General features: G+C 46.3%; 1 protein-coding gene across 3 annotated transcripts in view; it reads right to left on the bottom strand.

Annotated features, from left to right (window-relative positions):
• The window catches only part of LOC119378561 (hemicentin-2), a 392,255-nt gene that overhangs the window by 49,729 nt on the left and 319,361 nt on the right, over nt 1-23,165 (bottom strand). For all 3 annotated transcript variants that reach the window (XM_049411494.1, XM_037647659.2, XM_037647652.2), the window contains exon 6: nt 22,420-22,713. In XM_049411494.1, the coding sequence (XP_049267451.1) occupies nt 22,420-22,713 (294 nt within the window). The remainder of the gene's footprint in view (nt 1-22,419; nt 22,714-23,165) is intronic.

Here is a 23,165-nt window from a genome sequence, read left to right as displayed (position 1 = left end):
TGCCGGCGCTGAAACTGCGGAAAAACTTTGCCGCGCAAAAGAGCGCGAAAAGAGATGGGCCGGGTGGCGGAGCCAGAGAGAGAGAGCGTATGTCGCGCCCGGACGCTGGCAGAAAGCAAATGGTAGACGCGGGCGAAACGCAGATGCCGCAACGACACCTGAACCAGAGTGGGCACGAAGACCGCGGCACGAGGGAGCCACCGACGCGGCGACAAAAGTGAAACAGTATACGCACCGGTGGGGGCGACTGAGGGAAAGAGCGCATAAGTACAAAACAACGCGATTTCACCGAGCTCTTTTTTTTTCTTTGTATGCGAGGATACTTAAGTGTTTCTTTCGAAATACGCCTTCCATATTCTTTTGTATGCTGGCTACCATATACTGCAGTGGCTGGGAAACAATTGGGCAGAACGCGATGTATCGGCAGAGGTGGGCCAAAGACTGCCTCGGTGAGCTGAAAGAAATAAAACGCCACTGCGGTTATATTCGTCGCTTCAGCGAGAAAATAAACTCAGATACTACTAAACCGGCGTCGTGTATACGAGTACGAGGTCTATTTCAAAGGGTTCGTGCAGCGACTGAGCCGAGCCACTACTCGCGTCGTGAACGGTAGTTTTAAAATTTGCCGTTTTAAGAACAGTACAGAGACAGTTACGGTATACGCCACGTATTGATGGAGCGGGCGATTCGAACCCCTATGTTGAGGGAATCTTACATTGTGTTTAACGTATTAATACCAAGTGTTGTATCAATCAGTGCGCATAATCCTCCAGGATCTTCAATTCCTTGCTTTTCAAAAAAGTGTTTTACAGCGAACGCGCCATCATGCGCTTGTAGTCAAATCCAGCGTGCAGGTGGCGACATCAGCCAGTTGCGTAGGCTCAGGTCTGTCGAGAAAGAAACGTTCAGATTCCTTTCATAGCATCGCGCCATTCATTTAACTATGGCGAGTTAATTTCTCCCTGCGATTTGATTGCCTATTTGCTACGTGGGCACATATAACTGTGAGAGAGCTTTCCTTCATTCCCTACGTAAAAGAAAGGTTAAAATGTCTTTATTACAATGTGCAGTGGCAATAAAAGGCCTGAGGGGACAATAAATGAAATGACGATGAATTATTCGTCGTGCAGCGGTGTTAATTAAGCTGGCAACAACCGCGATATTTAAACATCAAAGGCGGCTGGTTGGACAGCTGTGACAAGCTGACCGTTGCGAAAGCAAAGTGAATCGCAAAGAACGCAACCTTTACCAGAAACCAAATTTAGTTTCGTGTAACAAACACCATGTGACATTGGCCTTTTGATGTATTTTATTTTTTCCTTTGACTGCTGCGAGTCTTATATTTCAGAAGTATTGCAAGCAACGCAAATACCCAGAAAAAAAAGAAAGAAAAATAAAATCGAAGCTTATTTTCTATAGTAAAGCGCTTGGGTTTTACTGCCGGGAGAGAGGCTTCTTTACGAAAGAAGAAAAAAAAAATACAGGAAATAATTTTAACTGTTGTAATAAGACGATAGTGGAAAAAACAGACGATAGTGAACTAAAAGGGGAAAAAATGAGCCGCCGAAAAAAAAAGAGGAGGTCTACAAATAGGTGAACCCTATTTGTAGGTGAACCTCAGGAGGGATGTTGCAACAGGGTGCTCACATGATTGAACAAGAAAAAAAAAGAAAAAGAAAATCTAGACAAATGAAACTCAAGAAATAGTAGGTTCATATATTGATCACATGTCTTATCGTACACAACATGTGCGTATAAGAACAACGGAGACTCGAATTCTACGGTTTTACTATGCAGGTGAAGAAAACCGCTTCCAGTGTACACGTATGCCGTCGCCCAGAAAATAGGCGCGAAGTCAAAAGATTTTTCCACCGTCCTGATGTTTCTCGAGCTCGCCGCAGGACCGAAAACAGTATTACGAGAAAAAAAAAGGTCAAGCGAGTGTGACTCGGAGGACATGAGTTCCGGGTGGCGCTCCAATCGCGTGCGTCAGCGGGAATGTAAGCTACTGGCTAGATTTACCGCGCTGACACTGAACGCATTCAGGAGAGCAATGAACCAGAAACAAGCGCGCAGTCAAGAAAGAAAGAGATGGGGAAAAAATATAAAGGACAGCGAGAGCGTATAAACCTTGTCGCCACTGCCAGGTTGTCGGAAGGGGTCGCCGCTATTATTTTCATAGGCAGGCAGAAATTTTTACCGCTCCTTCCCATCTCGCAATAAAGGCCATAAAACGGGGAGCCGAGAAAAGGCACCAGCGGAACTTTCACCGTTACACCACCGCCAAGTCTCAGGAGGGGTTGAGCTTCAGCTGACTGCCATAGACAGCCGCACCGTCAAAATTCCACACAAAATGTATATAGAGAAGAAGAGCGAGAAACCGGGTGAGGGAAAAAAGAAAAGATAACGAGGGCATAGCGTTCGGTTGGCGAGAAGTGTATATATGGACGGGGGAGACATGGTCGACTCGGTTTAACGGCGTTAAGAACGCCGTTCTAAACAAGTGCCGGCGTGAAAGGAAACTGGCGAAGGAGAAGGCCGAAAAGCCTTCGGGCTTGGTGCCAACCTGCTGCACCACCTTTGAGGCAAACATATATTTTAGACCGGGTTCCGGTTTATTCCTTCTATTCAAAGCTGTTCGGGGCATCGCGCTTATACGATCGAAACAATCGTCCAGCGGAGCGCTGACTTTTATGATGGCGCCGCCGAAGTGACCTGACTGGGTTTTCTTTCACTGACGAGAGTCCCACGCGTGTGACAACTATTTATCGCTGCCAAAGTCAGCAGAGAGAGAGAAAGTACGTTCCACCCGAAGCGGGACTCTGGGATCTCGTTGAATATATAAGCAACGTGAGCGCGCGTGCAGTGCGATCCGAAGTGAAGGAAACGTATGGAGAGTAACTAACCGGTATGACACGCGGAATTAATATAAAAAACAAGCAAACAAAAAACCCGGAAAGATAAGAAAAGAGCGGTTGCGAATGCGCGATCGTGATTTTACGCCAAAGGAGGACGCGTGCATGGCCCCTTTTTAGACATTTCCAACTCCATTGGAACCTGTTGGAAATTTCAGAAAGCACTCAAACTGCAGAACATCACGAAAACAAGCAAGAGAAAAAAAGGACCTAACGACACGTGCCGACTCACGGGAAAAGTTTTGCAGGTTGAGGCTTTAGCGTTTGTTATAATTTTGGGAAGGAAAAAAAAAAGGAACGTTTCTAGTTAGAGTCACATCTCGCTTTTTAGCTCGCACCTAGGCTGTAAGCATGAGGACATGAACCTCGCCAAAAACGGGTGCATTGAACCGTAGCATTCATCGCATGCTGTCAGACACTGTGTGCTTAGTACAATGCGCGTTTACTTTGGCTCCTGAGCCTGGTTATGCTGGTATACATGTGCCGTGTCAAGAGAACCCACGCCGTTCCGTGGCTCGGTGGCTGTGGCCTTATCTGTAGCCGCAGTGAACGTTCAGACGAGACATGTGAGAACATAGCTTTCTTTAGGCTTCAGTTTAATCAAAATAATTCGCGGCGAAAGCTAGTGAATGTTGAACAGATGGTAAAATTTGCGACCTTGGCACAGGATAAGAAAATTTACGCAAGCGACGGACGCAATGGTCACTTGAGATTTTAGCAACGCCGAAGAGGTCAGACGTGCTTTTCTAGCAGACCTTGGCTCTCGAAAGTGGACTGAGCCGTGTGTATTCCTACATCGACATGGAAGAGCGGCCGCGCGCCAGCAGGGCGCGATATGGTGTTGGTACTCTGTGTATACGCGGCTATGGGTACTCGACAGAAAGTGAGAGAGACATTTAGATATGTATCGACCGGCACTACTATAGTGTATTGCAGGTACGGGTAGTTGAAAATCGAATGAGACAATCGCTTTGCTCGCTTTGATTGCGGCAGGAGAAGGATTACGGGACCAGTATTCGGGAGAGGTGCATTTAGTGCCATTTCTCAATGGCAGCCGCGCGCCCTACCGCAACTGAATTGCAAATACGCAAACAGAAATAATATCTGACGAACGAAAATAGTTATCGAAATTCAGTCACTGTTATGCATACTAGTGACACGTAGAACATTCTCGTCTCGTTGCGGTGTCGCACGACAATGCCCGTACTAATGAGAACAGACAATAGTGCCAAGGAAAGTATAGGGGGTGTTATTTGTAGTAGTTAGAATATAAATGTGAAGAAAGTAAAGCGGACGAAAAGATAACTTGTCGCCGGGAGGGACCGAACCTGCGACCTTCGAATAACGCGTCCGATGCTCTACCACTGAGCTGCGGCGGCGGTCATCTTCCCGTCCACTTTTTTGGGTATATGTGTGCATTTAAACCTAGGAGTGTTTAAACCTAGGAGCGAGGGTCTCGTTCTGGCAGACTTGATGCCTTCAGGTAGTATGCGAGGATTTATTGTTCAGCTGCCCGCTCGTAAAAAGATCACATGCTTCGTGACGCCAACAGGCAGAAAAAGAGTGTTCCACACTTGCCGCCATGGCTGCGATCGGCGCTGACTAACACTCCTAGGTTTATATTCACATATATACCCCATAAAGTGGACGAGAGGATGACCGCCGCTGCAGCTCAGTGGTAGAGCATCGGACGCGTTATTAGAAGGTCGCAGGTTCGGTCCCTGCCGGCGGCAAGTTATCTTTTCGTCCACTTTGCTTTCTTCACATTTATATTATAATTACTACAAATAACACCCCCTATACTTTCCTTGGCACTATTGCCTGTTAGTTGTCATCAATATTGTGTCTAACAAACCAAAACGAGCCCTTAAAAGTCACCTTCTTTCTGACAATGCCCGTAGGTTCGGTTTGAATTTATTCAACCACGGTTTCGGTGCACAAGGTTATGTTGAAAAGTGGTTACGTATAACAAGAAAAAAGAAACTGTTTCGCGGGCTTGACTGGCCCGATACCCAGAAAACTAAGCTAAACAAAAACTTGGAGAAAGCTTGAGCTTCGCCTTCAAGGGTAGAACGCGATAGCGTAACCGGGCATCGTTCGCATAGGCTTCTTAATCGCTAGCCTAGCTTCGTTTCTCGGTGGACACCTCAGCCGTGCCGCAAGGAAAGGAGCGTCTGTGCGTGTAACATTGGTCGTTTCAAACTATCCTAGAATGCTTACTGCAAGCACAGTTGCGAAGTGTCTACTACGCCATACTTCTTCTCTTTGCGAAACGGCGAAGTACCCACTACGCGTCCGTGACGCAACACGCGCACATGCACAGTTTGTTGATGCTGTTGCTGATAATCATGATCAATTACGCCAGTGCGCTATGCAAATGGGGGGGGGGGGGGGCTTTCAACCAACCTCTCGTTGCGTGATTCACGTGTTTTGACGCCTGGTGCGATTCTACGCATCTGCCACGCAATATTTACATGCGTTAAGGAGTCTCCTCGCACTATATGACACTCATATAGGGTTTTTTTCCCGAAACAGCTTTTAGCATCGGCGTGGCTCTGTGGTAAAACATCCGCTTGTCACGCAGAAGTCCTGGGTTTGATTTCCGCTCGAACCAAAGATTATTATTATTATTTATGATTTATTTGCATCTATCTCGAATTTTAGCCCGTGGACAACGCTGATGTTTCGCTCAAAACCGCCGACACCGACACCGCGGAGTTTCTGCGAAACGAGATCTTTAAAGCTACCGCGTTAAAAGCGCACTGCCACAACGGGCAGTGGGAAGCGATAACGCGTAACGAAACGCACCTGTTGCCTTTCACTGCAAACAGTTATTAAACAAACTATGAAATTTTAGAGAAAAAACATTCAATACAGGGCGAGAAAACAACAAATGACGCTATTAAATAATACAAGAAACGATTTTAATGTTTATAAACTGTGCAGTCAAAGCATATTTATTAACTCAGTTTTAAGTTTTAGACAAAACGCGAGTGCTTCACGTGTTTGTTCATCCTTTGTTCATTTTCACTCGTTTAGTACATTAGTAAGACATCAACAAAGTGTTGACGCCCATAGTGCGAGGATATGGCACGTCAGTATTGAACTAACTGACTGAGAAGCAAGATTTGCTTTCACTGCATCCCATGAAGTGTGTATCGCTTAGTCGGTTACTTATGACTAACGCGATTCAAGCGTCACTCACGGAATACCTAACAATGTATTTGAGGGCTTACACTGACAGTAATATACAAGCGCTTACGTGTATTTGATGCAGACGTGAAATTCAGTGCCCGTGAGGTGTCACGTGAAGCCAGATACGATTGTTCTCGTGGACGCTGCTTTCACGCAACATTTCGCTCACCTTATCACCCAGGTGAACAGCGCCACCAGGCGCAGGATGCCTGATGTACTGAAGCATCGATTACTTTGGCATGCATGGCGTATCTTCGGGTTGATATCGTACTATAATGATTCTTCACACTGAGGCGCCGTAATGTCAAGCTTGTTCTATTTCATTTTCCCGTCACATGATGTCAGTATCGTATTCTATGTTTGGCCAGCACGCGTGCCAGAAGGACAGACAATGCGCCAGGATCGGCAATGTGGCGGACTATCAGTTTCGCGACCTAATGGCCTCTCACTATACAAATGCAAGCGGCAAGTGAGTACTTTCCTCGTAGCTTTGTGCGCTTCTGAACTGAGCGTTCGGCTGTTGTGGGGCCACTGTGAATTATGCTGTACGCACAGTCTTGTTTCCTTTTCCTCTTTATTATTTCTTTCGCTTGCCTTTTCTCCGCTTCAGGGTAGACTAGCAGCATAGAGTGCACACGCTCGCGTGCCGACCTCACTGCCTTTTGAGCAAGGAAAAATCTGTCTTTATCTAAATTATTTATCCCATTTATGTAATTTTGGGGTAACCATGTCCTTATTTGCTTTAAAGGAACAAGCTTCACCGTGTTAGAAAAGCATGACAGCAATAAGTCGCATCTTCTTTTGAAAGTTCGACATGTGTGCTATACCTCTGTTGAGAGTAATGACAGAGCTCTATCTTTGTTGGCCACGAGTTCTTGCAAGTGTCCACCTCGCAATTCTTTTTAGTTAAGCTTCAAAATGTTTTTTGCGACGAAGCAGGTTTCGAAAGACGCGGCAAGGGACAATTTCATTTTCCCCCTGCTTTTCCGTGCTTGTCATTTACGTTTGCTGCAGCATCTTTGTCTTCGTAATGGTGATCCAGCAGCTGACGTAGAAGATGAACGTCACAGAGTGCAATAGAGCAAGCATATATAGAGAAGCATTACTGACTGCGGCGCAGCGCTTCCCTGAGGCCCATTTCTCGTCGAACACCAGAATGCGCATTGCCAATATTTAATGCCCAGAATAACATAATTTTGATTAAGAAGAACACCAGACATCGCTTGTATACTAAGGCCAGACTAGAAATTCTTAGCAGATACAGAGTTTGCGACGGCACCTCGAACTAGCCCGGCGGCAATAAAAAAGAAAAAGAAAGAAACAGAAAAAGCTGCAGACTGCTGCGTCTCCAATAAATATATAATACATGTACTCAGGACTTAAGGTTTTTCTACGGAATAAAAGCAAGAAGTGCATATAAGAGCTCTTCACTCCGGGTGAAATGTGCGGCCAACTATTTACGAAGGAGAAGAAGAAAAATAAAAGAGCGACGGAGAGAAAGGCTTCGCGAACTTGATATCACCTCCTGGGCCTGAAATGATGTTCCTCTTGCTTGCAATAACTTCGCACGACTTCACTGAATCGCACCGGTGAGAACAAAACTGGAACTTCACAGCAAAATAAGTAGAAAAGCGCGCGCACTTGGGGGCGTCGAGAAGGGAGCAGCACAGCCGTATGCCACAGAAAAGCGAAGTAGAAGCGAAACGAAGCAGCGAGCGTCTCAGAAACAGCTTGCTCAAAGTGTCCTCCCTTGAACGCTCTCGGAGTTGAGCGCTCGACGATCAACTGAAGACGTGGAGGATACGGTGCAAGACTCATCAAGTTTTCTTCGGTTCGCTCCTCTCTCTCTTTCTCCCTCTCTCTCACTGCATGTTTTACAATTTTTTGGGGGAGCGTTGCTTGCTTTTGAGCAGCATGCTCAGTGTCACTTTTTTATTGGTCTTTCTCCAGATCCCGTACTCATTATTTTGCCCCCGGCTTCCCTTCGCCGACTTATTAGGAGCTTGTGTTTTTCTGTTGACACTGGCTCCTGAACGAAACAAAAAAAGTAAGAAAACACTACCCGAGTGGTTCGATGGGACTTCATGCCATCCGACTCATATTCATGTAACGCACTGAGAATGTGTGACAGGAGAAAAGGCACACGTTGTCGCGTCTTTCGTGCCTATATGGGCCTAAAAGCTTTCTAAATGCCTGTCCGCGATTCATTCATGCGTTGTAGCAGCTGCTTCGTTATTACGTTTCTTGCAGCACATATGCCCGAAGCGTGCCTAAAGCATCGAATATGTGCGTCTCGTCTGAATATCTCGCGGACTATGTGTATCTTGCAGTAAAGAGCATGAGTAAGGCAACCCTTATAGACAAAGTGTTACTGCAGATTGCAGCGTAATGCGCAGTTCAATGTCCGGCGCGTAGCTTTAGGTACGATGCGCTGATGAGAACCGGTACGCCCTTTTATTATTTGCTGCTGCCTCTTTTCCAGCGAAACCGCCCAGTCGATTAGTGTATTGTTCTGAAACAGCGTTCTGCCGCGAAAATCGTTACTTATTGAAAAGTAAAGTCCCTCGCCGCATTCAACTTTCGGTATCGAACGACTTGGCGCGTTCGGTGTCCGCGGCCTCAGAACCAGCCGCGATATTGAGGCGCATACGGTCACGCCTCTCGTTTTCAGCCGAGGCAATTACGTGGAAACACAGCGAGGAAAGAAGTGAAAAGGAGCGCTGCGGAAATTGCCTTGCCGTACAACTTTTAAACACCAGCGAATGGAACCCGAGACCCAATTGTCGCAGCGCGGCTTATCGCCATTTAAATGATGTCCTGGTTCTATTGATATCTGGCGCTCGCTTGCGCAGAATGGCTTGCGCCTAAGCCGTCTTTGGCGTAGAACAATTCCGCATGAAAGGCGGCCTGCAAATGGCATCCGCCTGAGGCCAGGAGCTTAGCTCGAAATAAGAATCGATTTGCGACGGCTAGATCAAACATCTGCAGGAGATGGGATAATCCGCAGAGCATTTCTCATGTTGCTTGGCGGCTGTACTCATTTTAGTGCCACGCGTGACTGCATTATTTTTTTGTTCCTCGGCTCGCGCAAACCTCGGTAATTTATCTGCTCAGTCTTCTGATGGGGAAATACAACTTACGTCACGTATTTGGCAACCAGGCCTTCACAGTGTGAGTTGAAAGTGTTGCAATCAATCAATCAATCAATCAATCAATCAATCAATCAATCAATCAATCAATCAATCAATCAATCAATCAATCAATCAATCAATCAATCAATCAATCAATCAATCAATCGACTTGAATAGACTATGTTACGTAAGGCATATGGGCGCCGCCATCATGGGCTGTTAGACGAATATTTTCTTATTTTTTATCCCGTGACGCGTACTGATAAATCCAGGAAACGCCGAATGCACCAACCAAACAGTTTTCATGTGTATACGTCCACCGTAGCGCTGTTCGCTTAGTTGTTCAAGATAAAACACGGCAAGGTTAACAGCCCAGAATGGCGGCACCGAAACCCTCCGTAAAATAGTCTATAGATTTGACTCAGTTCTTCTCTTGCTTAATAATACTATCTCATTGAATAGCGTTCACGTCTGTTAATTATGAAAGCAGCCAACCTTGAAGCTGGGCACATCATTAGCGAATCCTGCTAGCCAGTGGGAATTTTAACTTACGAAAGATAAGCTTTGTGAATTTCGCTACGAGTGAATATGGATCCGACCAGGGGCGTAGCCAAGGGGGGGGGGGGGGGGGGGGGGGGGGGTTCAACCCCCCCCCCCCCGAAATTTTTCAGTTTTGCTTGCGTATATATACACGCAGACATACAAACGCACGCACGAACACACATAAAGTATGGTTGAACCCCCCCGAAAAAAATTTCTGGCTACGCCCCTGGATCCGACTTCACAAATCTCTTCGTTCGTGAGCGTACACACTGCCATTGGTCGGGGGCCTTCGCTAATGATATGTAAAGCATCAGTATCGGTTGAAATTTTCTCGTACGAACTGTCCTAACGCAAAAACTTTTTTGTTAATACTGCCCATAGACCAAATTCACAAAACTGTTCTTTCGTAAATGTCTTTTTTTTCGCATTTGGCCAGCAATCTTCACTAATGATATGTCCGTTAACAGTATTGACTGAAAGTATTTTCTTACGAACAAATATAGCGTAAAATGGTCTTGTGAATATGGGCCCAGAAAGGTTATCGGTTGCACGTAAGAACTATTCAGAATGGGTCGGCCGTAGTTGTTATGACTACATCTACGACGTAGTCATTGGTCAGTGCATGTTCTTAAGAACCGGTTTAACATAACATGTTTTATGGATTTGACTTCGTGAGTGTGTGACCGATACAACAGAATGACTAAACTATAGTCAGACCTACAATAGAAGCAGACCCCATTTTCCTTGGATTACCTATTAAATGCGAAGCCTTTCTTAGCGAACTCTAGGCACTTTGAGCGTTTCTATCTATCTATCTAGCCGCCTATGTCTGGGTGCTCTCGTGATTGTCCCCCTAACTTGGTGTAGACCAAAATTGCCATGGCAGGGTAAGAGGGTTTGAAGAATATGACTGCCTGGTCATGACATGAATAACGTGAAAATCCTGTCGCGTACGTCGTCAAACCCTTTCTTCGAGACATGTGTGGCACATACTCGTATACCACGGACCACAGTAAGTGGATATGCGCCACAGGTGATTGACCGTTTATATCTATCCAGGAACGGCGAGAAACAGACATTGGTAATTCAAATACGAGAGCGTTAAGAAAAGCGACATCGGCAGCGTTGACCCGACAAATGGAAAGAATAAAAATTAGGATCCCAGCAGGAGTCGAACCCAAGCATTCTGCGTTGCAATCAGGTATTCTACCACAGAGCCATGCCACGTCTAGAAACTGCATTGGGAAAAGACCTTATGCAGGCATAATGTCGGTGCAGCGTCAATTGTGGTTGCAGTGCTGGTTATCTAATTTTATAACAAAGCCATAAACACTATACATATGTAGTCCTATGATACATGCGTCATATCGGGTTAACGTCAAATATGGTTCCAGTGTTGGCTGCGCTTTTATAGCAGTTCAATAAACATTACAGCTGTAGTCCTATGATTGAACAAGCTATATTTGAGCGTTGCTCGACCCCGGAGGAATACAATAACGAAAGTTACGTGTGATATTCACATTATCGCCCCGTCGCACGCACTTCATTTTGACAACACAGACGTCTGTGTTCTAACGTGAGTGCCGATACTACGTCATTCCATAAGTTACCATTTAAACGTCAGTCTAGTCGGCGTGCCTGGTAAGCCCACGATGTGCACACAGCTCCTCCATTTACAGAAACGCATCGATTCACCTCGTAACGATTGGCTCAAGACCAATAAATGCAGCATGGAACTACTGGATGCCTGCTTCGCATGAAACCGATTCCCACAAAGCGTGGGATCTGCCGATTTTTTTTTTTTGTTACTCTTTTTTCGTTCTCTTGAATGATATACTTTCAAAGCGCAGAGTGGTTAGCAAACGATGTCTTCACCGTGTGACCCAGTAATATTAAAGAAAATAGCTGCTTGAACTTTGTTTTTTTCCAATTCTTCGCACAGAGTAGCGCAATGGAATCGACTACCCACTGATGTTCTCAAACTTCATGCAGCTCAGGCCTCACGTTCCCAAAGCATTTCGAAACTGTAATTGGCCTCGAGATCTTGGAGTGGCGACCTCTGGCGTGTGACGTCAGAGCGGGGACTCCGCTCTCAAACGCGCTGCAGCAGCCGCTGCTCCTGTATGCGGATCGTCTGCTTCAGGCGGGAACTTTGTCGAACAAACAGCCTCGCGGCGGTCAACTAACGCCTGCAACGAATGTTTTCGAGTGTAATCTTGAACTTGTTTTATAGTTGCGGCCCAATCGACAGGGCCGAGAAATCCCCCGAATGGCCGACGAGTGCGCCGATGCCACCGACCGCATTGCTGGTAAGAAAGTGAAACTATGTGAGTGTTCTCGCTCGTTACCTTGTTTCCGCCGTACGATACTCATTAGTTTGGCTGTTTCTTTCGATATTTCAGTAAGCGTGCCGTTCTCCAGCATCTACAAGTATGTAGATAAAGCTTGTGAAAGGTCGCGGTTCCTCGCCGATGGCGAGGCGGTGTACGACGCAGGCCACATTGTTAAATGCGCGGACGAGGCTGTCAACGGAGATCGCATCACCGTCGCAGCTCTCGTCCTGCAAACAAGTGCGCAAGTGCCGCCTTGTTGCACACCCCCCTGCCGATGCCCATGATCGCAGTTTGTCCCGTAATATTGGTTCAGTGAGAACGATATTACGTCGTAGTTCATATTAATACCGCACAGGGCCATCGCATGGGTACTAGAATACAACAAATAGTTAATCGCTAATTATACCACGCACAGGGCCACAGAGATTAACGTGGCAAAGGCAAGCTGGGTCCAGTCCAAAAAAGTGTCTGCACTGCCTCAGGTGAAAACTTTTAGAGAATGTGCACTAAACAGCGGCAACAGGTTTCGCTTATGACTATGATAAGCAGTCCGATAGGCGTGTGCTTGCCTTCATAAGTAAAATACGTATGTGCACCATCCAAATGCAGCCGTAGTCTCCGATATCCTGCGCCGCTCAGCTGAGCTTACGTGCGAGGCGATTCGGGGGCCGCGTCGTCGGCTCCTTCTCTAGGGGCCTTCGCGGCAGGTTGTGGGACGGCACCGCACCTGGTGTAAGTCGCCTATGCTTATAGCCTGCGTGCAATAAACAGCTTAAGTATTGGCGAGGCGCTTAAACACGGTCACAAGCTTACCTAAGAGTAGCGCGTACGGTGGGTAGCAGAAGTCACTGTCCGTGAAGTGCTTGCTGCACACGGTCGGTGAAGGCGTGGAGCGCATTCCCATTCTGAGCTTGACGATCCACTCCTTCTTCAGCTTCAGGACCTTTGGGTAGCTTAGGGGCCTTCGCGGCAGGTTGTGGGACGGCACCGCACCTGGTGTAAGTCGCCTATGCGCCTAAGCTAAGGACTTTTTCACGAGCGGACGAAGTACACTGAGGCACAGAGCATGCGCAACACTCGTCGCGGAGACAAGCGGTCGCAGTTCTAAGAAATAAATAGCTGTAGTTCTAAATGAACGTTAAAAGCCGTCCCACGGTTGTTCGAACAGCGTCAGTAGCCACCATACGCAAGATAACCAATTGAACTGCCTTTTTGTTGAGATTTACCACAACGGTGGTTTCAACACGGCGCTGGGCCTACGTAGCAGACGAATGCGCGCGAATCCCCGCTCTGACGTCATACAGGCGCCGTTCGCAGCGCCGCCATCGGTCGCACACCAGGCCAATAGCAACCATAATAATAACCAAGGCGGCTTCTGATTTATAAAGCGGTCTCACGTTGGCAAAGCTTGCAGGTTTCGACCTCTCATTTCACTAGAGCACTGGGTTGTTATTCGAGTTCCCACTCAAGATGTTTTTCTTTACACAGGAAATGAAATTATTTATGGTTCCATACCTTTTAATGCATTCCATACTACTGTAAAGTAAAAATAAATGCTTTCAGATGCCTTACACTGATTTCAACAATTCCGTCTACGACTTTCTGAACTTGTCAAAATGCGTTGTAATTTTCGAATTCTTATACATATATTATGCGCAATTAAGGAAATTGTATTAGTGATCGCCATGATTTCAGCGTATTGTATAGAGCTGTATATTTTGTACAAACAGAGCGTTATCCTTGCAACCTCTCAAGTTATTCCAATATGTTTACTTTCTAGTTATTTAAAAATAACCCTAAATGCTCGCGTTTATATAACGAGAGCGGAGGTGTGTGTGTGTGGGGGGGGGGGGGGGGAAGATGTGTTGCTGACCTGTGCTTTATAGTGTGACTATGCTGTGAACGTCTTCTTGGCTGTAATCTAGCACCGCATCATGTGGCATCGTGCGCGTTTAAGGCCTTACGTTGATTTCAAGGGTCACTGATGCATCTGGAAGCCTTTTATGGGATTCACTGAGCACAAGATGAAGCATATTGAGGACAGCAAGCCTACATAACCTCGCGTTAAGTAAAGCAGGTCAAACTGACTTCATGCCGCTGCACTTCAACCCATATTTATTTTAGTTTTCTTTTCCCTCCTATTGGTTAGCCCAGATGTCTTCTTCAGTTTGATTGTCTCACGCCATCTCCTACAAATGGTGTAGCGGTAATTAGCCACTTCGTCAATAACCTCTCCGCATGCTCCGCTCCATCTTCCCTATTATTTCTCAGAACGTCTCCCGTGGCGACCCACCGCCGGCATGGCGGTATCCTCACCTTGTTCTTATTTTGTCTTGCTGATTTTGCTTGTCCTGCTATGAAAAAGTCCTTGTCTGTCCTGACTTTTTTTTTACCGGGAAACTGCCTCCGTTTCGTTTCTTAGCCTCGTGTTGGTTCTGCCTCTAGATAGTTTGACGTTCTACTTTTTGTCTTAAATGTTCGGCAGCTCACGCACCTTGTCACCTTCGTGTTTCTATTAGCTTCAGTCGTCTCGTTTCCTTATCGCACCTACTCCATTTTACATTTATTTGTCGCTCAGGCTTTTTCGTTCCCGTGGGTTCTGCCCCGCCGCTTAGCAGACGTTACTGGTTTGAGGTCATGACACCTTCCTGCGTTTCTTCTGCGCTTTTATTTATTTTCCTTGCATGTTTTTTCCTTTGTGCTATTCTGCATTTTGGGGAATTCGAAACACATCTTCTATCTGGGTGTCATTCGGCACTCGTGTCGTCTACTTACGTGGCCCGAAGCCTGCCTCACTGTTATGGGTGCGCATTTTAACTTCACTGGGCATCATTGGTTCTACGTCACAGTGCGCGTTTCGGGCCTATTTATATGGGTGGACTGTTTTACTGTGACTCGGGTGAATATTTTAGAGCGATAGCTCTACTCCTCCTGGTACAAATCCAGAAAACGCCTCGTTGCGTAATTCTGACCTTCAAGAAGGTCAGCGCCGGCGAAAGAGCTTCAGCGAAGCACTAGTGCGGTGCGAAAACGAACAGTTGGTCAAGGTGAGTATTTAGTGCCGCCACAGCCAGAAACGCTGGCTGCATCCAAGTTCAGCGCGCATTCACGCCTAGAGCGTTGTGTTGTGGTGCAGCACGTTGACTCCCATGTCGGGGCGTGCAGTCTAAGTGTTTAAGTGCGTAGACGACCTTTCGTCTCACTTGCCTTAACCAAGACATGCAATGAAGTTAAATCTCTGCCAACCAATAGCCTCGCCCTTTCCCAAAAGCAAGCAAAACCGATCAATCGCTCGACAAACTTGGTTTCATCGCGTTTAACCACGGTAAGTTCTTTCACTAAATTATTGCTGCTATCATGCTATCTATTCCACGCGCGCGAGACTCACTTGCTGTACCGGACCTTTCTTGAGCATTGTCTTATTTAGTGAGATTTCGAAATGGGCACGCCTTGATTAGATTGCAGACACAATGCAACATATTACTGCGGTCTTGTAAAGACTGATATTTTTTTCATCCTTCTCATAATATCTGGCGCGGAACGGCTGATTGCGGCCGTAAAAAAGTGATGCTATGACGTCGGACCTCGTGAAGACGAGCTAAACGCAAAAGAAAAAAAAATGAATAAGAAGTGAGCCGAATCCTTAAAGAATGCGGCCCCGGTAGTACGTCCTTTCATAGATCAGAAAGGCGTGCACTTGCACCGGAATGTGTGGTAAGGTTGTATAGTCTCATTTGATGTGACGACCACAGAAATTCCTCTTAACTGTCGTCAAGTGTTGCTTTGCCTTCTGCAAACGTTTCCTTTCAGCAAAATTTTTGCAGTTAATTCTTTTGTCACCGCCTGTATGCACCCGTCACTACCACGCGACTATTTCTATATCATGCGCGGGACGTCTCACTATTCATGCGTGCGGCCGAAATGTGTGTTGTGTGGTTTTAGTTTTCGAACAGCGACAACATGAAATGAAATTCCGGCTGGGCTCGAAGCACTGCATGTTTCCGTGAGTGCACTTAGAGAATCTGACGCCATGCCAAGTGTACGTTTCACACGCCTTCGATGCAGTTCCTTCGTCAGCTCCTTCGTACGTGCGTGTGTCGCACCTGTTCAGACTTCGAGCGGGCCACCGCGAGGTTTCGGGCGAGATGTAAGAGCGAAACAGCTCGCTCATACGGGCGTTAACCCCAACTGTGAATTAGGCTTCTTGAAGTTGGCATAAGTAGGAGGGTCGTTTATTTTTAAAGCCATTTAGCAACCAGACAGTGTTATCAAGATGACTGCATCCAATGGGCACCACAACATTCTCTAAATGGTGGTTACCGCAAGAGGAAAAAAATAGCGATATTAATAACTTTAAGAAAACAGAAATGTTAGAATTTTCTCAAAGGTAATGGCAGCGAATGCTACGTGAGTGCGATAAACCAGGCAGATTATGATTTGGGTGGGTACACGCTTAATGCATTACAAAGATGGGGCTTGTGTCTCATGTTGACTCTATAATACCTTTAAAGTTGTGCGAGCGAAATGATAATTAAGTGACGCAAAGAAAACGATATTCTCATTACGTAGCCTGTACTTATCACAGCCAACGGTAACGTTCGTCGTTGCAGCCTGTTTAACTCTGTTTTATTGTGACTTGAGTAGCCTTTTTCTTTGACATCACGATCATCCAGGTTAAGCGCCGCCACTTGCGGATTTGGGCTTCAATTCACTGGCCTTACTTTCTTAATGCCTGGTGCTAAGACTATACGCCAGAAGTGGACTCCGCTTGAAGTATGGTGTACAGGTCAGCAGATACTTGCATTACGACTAGAAAAAAAAATTCAGCCCAATTGTATCCGCTGTACTGCAACAACCGAGTCTCTTAACCGTAAAGGCGCTTCAAAAGTGCCTGCACTTCTGGGAAAGTAATGTCGACTACGGAAGAGTGTCTTCTTCCTCTTTAAACTGGTGCTCTCGCGAACACACTGGCACTATAGAGGAGCTCACATGCGGGTCCAAAGTGCCATCAGCACAATTTCGACCTCTTGGATGTAAGTAAGACAAAAAAAAAGGAAGACGAATAAAGGAAGAAAAACATCGCTTTTCTCCTGTCGGTTTCTTTCGGAAATTACAACCAGGAAGGAAAGAAAAAGGAGTGACGGTAAAGAGGCACTTTTGGGTCGGGACTGATCAAGTTGGCGAGATCAAGACCGGACAAGCGGGGGGCCGACCCGCGCGCATTCTCTCAAACGAGGGGCAATTCTGCCGGTCAGTCATCGAGCTGTGCGCCAAGTTGTGGGGCGCTCCAGCAGGCGGCGCACAACGACTCCTGCAGGATCCGCGACGGCCGGAGTGCAATTTGCGCAGCACGGGACCCGGGGAGAAAGCGGCAGAAGAGGCTCGCTGCCAGCAGAGTCAAGGAAAACAGGAATCTGGCCTAAGCCAGCTCACATGGTCAGGGATCCACGCGCTGTGGCCTGCCGCGACGCGCACGCACGCACGGCCCGAGCTATTTGTGTTGCCCGGCGCAAACAAATCCAAACGGTCGGCCGGGAACTCGCTAAAGTTCTCTGACCGAGAGCAGAGCAAATACCTCCCGCCCCGAATGGTGCGGGGGAGAAAGGTGGGGAGGTTGGGGGTGGTAGATCCACGAGCATTACTACGTTCTCGAGGAGAACGCCGCTTGATGGAGGCAGTTCATTCGGTGGGACGTCACACGTGTACGCTTATACCCGGGACGGAATTGCCGGTCTTTCCATTGTCGCTGGCGGTGCGGCCGCCGCTCACCGGTGAGCGGCGGCGGGAACCTCCTTTGTTTCATCCGCCTCGCTCTGTGATCTTCGCGAGGGAGGGGGGGGGGGGGGGAAGAAAGGCGCGCGCGCTCGCACGCAGAGAGAAAAAGATGTGGCTTCGTGGCGATTGCACTTGCAGCGAAGAGGCCGTCCCAGCACTGTCTTGGGGATAATCAACTTTCGGACGAACGTCGCACAGCTAGAATATATGTCCACCGATATTTCTCTCCGGGGACTCAGCATTATGTCCCGTAGTAACGACAAGCCTAATTATTTTCAGTTCCGCCCCACGTGTGCAGTTTGTGTACGTTCGGGACCATAACCGCACGGAGCTTGCGATATATATATATATATATATATATATATATATATATATATATATATATATATATATATATATATATATATATATATAATATATATATATATATATATATATATATATATATATATATATTCTTACGTAAGATTTACCGTATCGAGTGTCTTCACCGCTACACGATCTGAAGGTCATATCTTGACGAATACAACTGAAAGGTCTGTGTGGACGTTGTACAGCGAGTCGTTCCTTAGCAAATGGAATAAACAATATTGATTTTATTCCTATCCCCATATGGAGGAAAAGTGAGAAATTTCCGTCGTGATGCAGAAAAAAAATTACATGAAACAATTAATTTCCTTCGCGAGGGCCGTTTGCTAATCTTTATTTCGTGCTTATTACAACTTTCGAAGGGCTGATACCTCCTGCTAAGCGGCCTCCTGGTATCCTGTAGAAGTTGTTTACCAGTACAACCAAGTTGATTTTTGCCTTGTTGAAGCAAAGAGGTCACACGCAAATAAATGTTTGTATGAATGTCAGGGCGACAGTCCTGGTAGTATTAGAGATCTCTCGAGAAAGACATGCTTGTAAAAAAACAGAGAGAAGAAGCATTGCTAATTTACGCGTACCAGAAATTTCACTCCATCTCTCGCACTTTCTTCGTGACTTCTGTTCAATTGAGTCTAGCAATAATAGACGTTTTTTAAGGCAAATTTTTACTTGCATGTACAATAAAGCAGTACGCTGCGTGGATTGGAGCGTTGACAGTCTAATTGCTCCTTATGTACAAGCTTAAATAGTTAGTATACAGCAAAACACATTTGAAAAAGTGGCAGGGAATGTCAGATTTTGAAGAAAAGCCTCTTTTTATAACTTCCTTCCTTAAGTTCTGGCATAAAAGACGCCCGTCCTAACTGAAATAACAGACACAAATACAATTTTTTTTCCAGGAGATGAACGCTATACAAAAGCCTTGACACAGGTTACAAAGTACTCAGCATTTAACGTTCAGAACTGGACTATTAACGGATGTTCGTCCTCAATGAAACGGGATCATGTTCACGTTCTTTTATTAAGCGGATGACGTGATAAAAAAAAAAGAACACACCACCACCAAGCCAGGCGCAATCAGCGGTAAAACTAATATACTTAACGAAGAGTTAATCTTTATTAACTCGACGTCTCGCGCGACTAAATAAAGCTGCCTACCGACCGGTTTTGTAAGGATAGTATTGTTGCTGCTAAGTATGCCGTGCTGCCCTAGTGGCGTGCTGCAACGTCGCGCGTGTTACGCTCTTTGCGGAAAGTTATATAATGCTAATAATAAGAAAAGAAATGCGTTACCGCAACCGCTGCGTAGCATAATTAGTATCCCGTTCCCAAAGAAAACGTTCAACCAGTAATGCGCGGGCTTTGGTCCGGTTCATCGCCTCCTAATGGCGAAGAAAACATGCCTCGCGAAGCTGTGGTCTGCGCACGTTAACTTCTGCGCACGTCACGCCGGGGCAAACCGAATGGGCGGCAGCGCTTATACCTCTCTGTCTAAACCATTCGATGGGACAAAAAACAGGCGCTGCTCTTCACTAAGCTGAGCACTCGCTGCAACGCAGCAATTATAGGTAATAACTTTGCCTTCAACGCAGTCAGCTTCAACAGCCGCCTTTTGTTGCTGGGTCGTTAGTGTGCTCCATTGGCAATTAGTAAAAAAATCGTAATCAACATTCGGTGTCTGAGCAACAAAACAAATTGGGCGAGAGCGTTACTGAGCAGTGAAGATATTCCCGGCAAATTAGTCTAATTAGAAAATAGCGGAGGTGCTTTGACGGATAATCGCAGATGATAAAACAGCCTTGTTTCAGGTGGACGCTACACCTTCCCTGCCGCGTTATGAGCCATAGCTGACCTACTTCATGATGAACGAACATGTCACGCCGCTACATATCGTCGTATGTTCGACAAATATCGCCTCCAACCATGATGCAGGAGTACTTGCGAATGGTGTGAGCCAGTAGCTCGCTTTTATTTACGAGACTATATATACCCGCATTTCCCATGGAATCGATGGGGGATGTTAGAGGATCTCACGCGAAAATAAAGAGGCAAGAATTAAGCGAAGAAAACAATACAATACCGGACACTGAACACGCGAGTGCACAGCAGGAATCATAAGAATTTATTGCGGTCATTACAGGACGTAACCCGTGCAGTCCTGAACAAACAACGAGCCAATTGCTATGTACATATTGGACACAACGAATTCAGTGCGTAGAGGAATGCTTCACAAGCGAACGATGCTTTCCTTCCCGAAAAATCGAAAACTAGCATCGCCGACTGCAACTACAGAAGATCAAGCTCTTTCTCTGAACGACAACTTGGGCGAAAGACAACACATTCCGCGTATTTTTTATTTTGAGCATGTGTTGTAGACTCACTGATGGTTTTCTACCCTTTTCCTTTATCTTTCCTTTTTCCCAGAGTAAGATAGCAAACGGGGAATTGTGGGCCTGGTTAACCTCTTTTCATTCTTCCTGTTTTCGCTCTCTCTCTTTCTCTCCCCAAGCGTCTATTTCATGTTACTCGCAATTTCCAAGCGTCTATTCCAGTGGAACACCAGAAAAAGTATGTTATCTTAGGTAAAGAGCATTCGCTCTCTATGGTTCAGGTCTTACAAAGTTAATCAGTATATATAGATGCACTTCATATCTAGTAGCCTCGCCGTTCGATATTCCGTACCAATTATAGCATTACGTAAAATGAAAAGAATTAGTTGGCATATCTGTCAAAAGTCCACTCTGGACGAATGCTCATGCAGGCCCCGCTGACAAGTTAAGGTACCAGCTTTGCAGTGAAACTCGCATAAAAATAAAGCGCGCGCGCGCGCACACACACACACACACACACACACACACACACACACACACACACACACACACACACGCGCGCGCGCGCGCGCGCGCGGGAACGCACGTACGCACATACACATATGTGTATTCCGTCCGAGAAGAAAAATAGAACACGGCCTGTTAAATCAATCATTTATTTTTTTTTTATGCAAACTTACAGCTAGAGGCAAGGTAAGGCATGCCGGTGCGCCCTGCAAGACGCAGAGCGTGCGGCCACCGCATGGACAACGAATAGCACACCTGTTGTATACGAAACGTGCCTACTAAATACGTGTTTCGTGGTGTAAACCACATCGGTTAGTTTATGTGCACTTCATGCCGCAGGGTCTCTTTTTCGTTAAAAAAGAAAGTGGCCTTCAGGGGCATTTCATTGAGAATACGGCCTGTATTTTGAGTAAAAACGCGCCTGTAAACATAACACAGAATGCGAACTATTCTGTAAAAATTGAAGCCTTTACTTTATAACTTCTACTTTGATGTGTCCAACAAAAGCACCGGACCTTTCATCTCAACACACCTCACGAAACGTCGAATTTTCTTCCCTTCAAGGCCGCTCGAGCTAAACTGCGCCATTTATTGCGTTCCCGTGTCCTGTCCGCAACTAATTATCATGAGCAATAAGCGAGTTATTCTGCATTGCCTCGAAACATTTTTTTTCTTTCAACGTCTACTGCTGATACTGTTCGGGAACCTTATTTTTCCGTACTTCCGAATGACGGTCTATGCCATGGTGCCGCGCGCGTCGATACCCCAGCACCGAACAGCTCCACGCGGTTAACTCGGAGCAAACTGTCGGGCACGCGAAGATTCATCATTGGTAACGATCTTAATTTACCCATTAAGTAACCCTCAGGACGCAGACGTAACATAAAAAAAGCCTGAATCGTCAGTTTGTTGATAGCAGTGTCCCATTGCTTGTTGTATCATTATTTTTAATCAGATTGTTTGTTTCCTCGCCCGAAGGTTAAAAGCGGATGAAAAGCGCGCATTTTTCGACTGCGGCATTAAAGTGAATGCAAGCAGTGTCACTCAGACTGCGGTTCTACGGCGAAAGTTACATTAATAGCTCCTATGCTTAAGTCTTCGAAGCGCTTGTATGCCATATAGATATTGCAGTACTTACTCTAAGACAACTCCTACCTTCGTTTTTTTAGTGTATTTTTTTTAGTTACAGCCGCACGCACAGTCCCTAACATTGACTAATCTAATCTAATGAAGAATAATCTAAGCGATAAAGAGTTTGACTGCGAGAAGGATCCGTGCTTAATATGTGTCGTGTTGCAAGACGGGAAGAGGAAAGACTTACGCTGGACGCGCAGGCTGAACCAGGCGCTCTCGGAGACGCCTTCCGAGTTACCCGCGAAGCACGAGTAGTTGCCGGTGTCGTGGCGACTGAGCTTTTGGATGGCCAGGAAGTTGTCGTTGACCACCAGCTCCTGGGGCCCGGCTGAGGGCACGAGCACGCCGCCGTCGCGCCGCCAGCCCACGTCGCTGACCGGCGGGTTGGCGCGAGCCTTGCACTCGAGGAACACGTCCGAACCCTCGACCAAGCTCGAGTTGCGGTACGGTGGTCCCAGCTCCACGCTCAGGATGGGCTTGTCTGCGGACGTGCGGGCGCGTGTGTTGGTTATTGGGCTCAGATGCGAACGTAAGTATCCTGAGCGTGCAAACGCGTATATTTTCCCCACTCTCGCAGATTATGATAAATGGGGTGAGATAGAAGTGAAAGAAACGAAAAGGTCGCATTGGCGACCAGTACAATCATAATTAAAAAAGTATCAAAAAGGGCGTATTCGACATGGCCGTCTGAATAAAAGAACCACGAAGTGAATGACCCAATAAACGCGGAATGTTGCGAATGTTATTTTGGATAAGCTATATGAAAGGCAACACTGCTGAAGGTAATGCCGTTTCCTGACATACTAATCAAGCGAATTTGTTGCGTTGCTGTGATTATAGGTTTATTAGTGTTTTCACCCTCTTTCTTCCACATAATATTTTATTCATGGTTGCCTTACCTTGTATAGTCTGTCTCGCTCAGTTCAATGTTGT

This window comes from Rhipicephalus sanguineus, chromosome 1 (assembly GCF_013339695.2).
Source record: "Rhipicephalus sanguineus isolate Rsan-2018 chromosome 1, BIME_Rsan_1.4, whole genome shotgun sequence".
Classification (NCBI taxonomy): Eukaryota; Metazoa; Arthropoda; class Arachnida; order Ixodida; family Ixodidae; genus Rhipicephalus; species Rhipicephalus sanguineus.
This window is presented reverse-complemented; position numbering and strand designations above follow the sequence as displayed.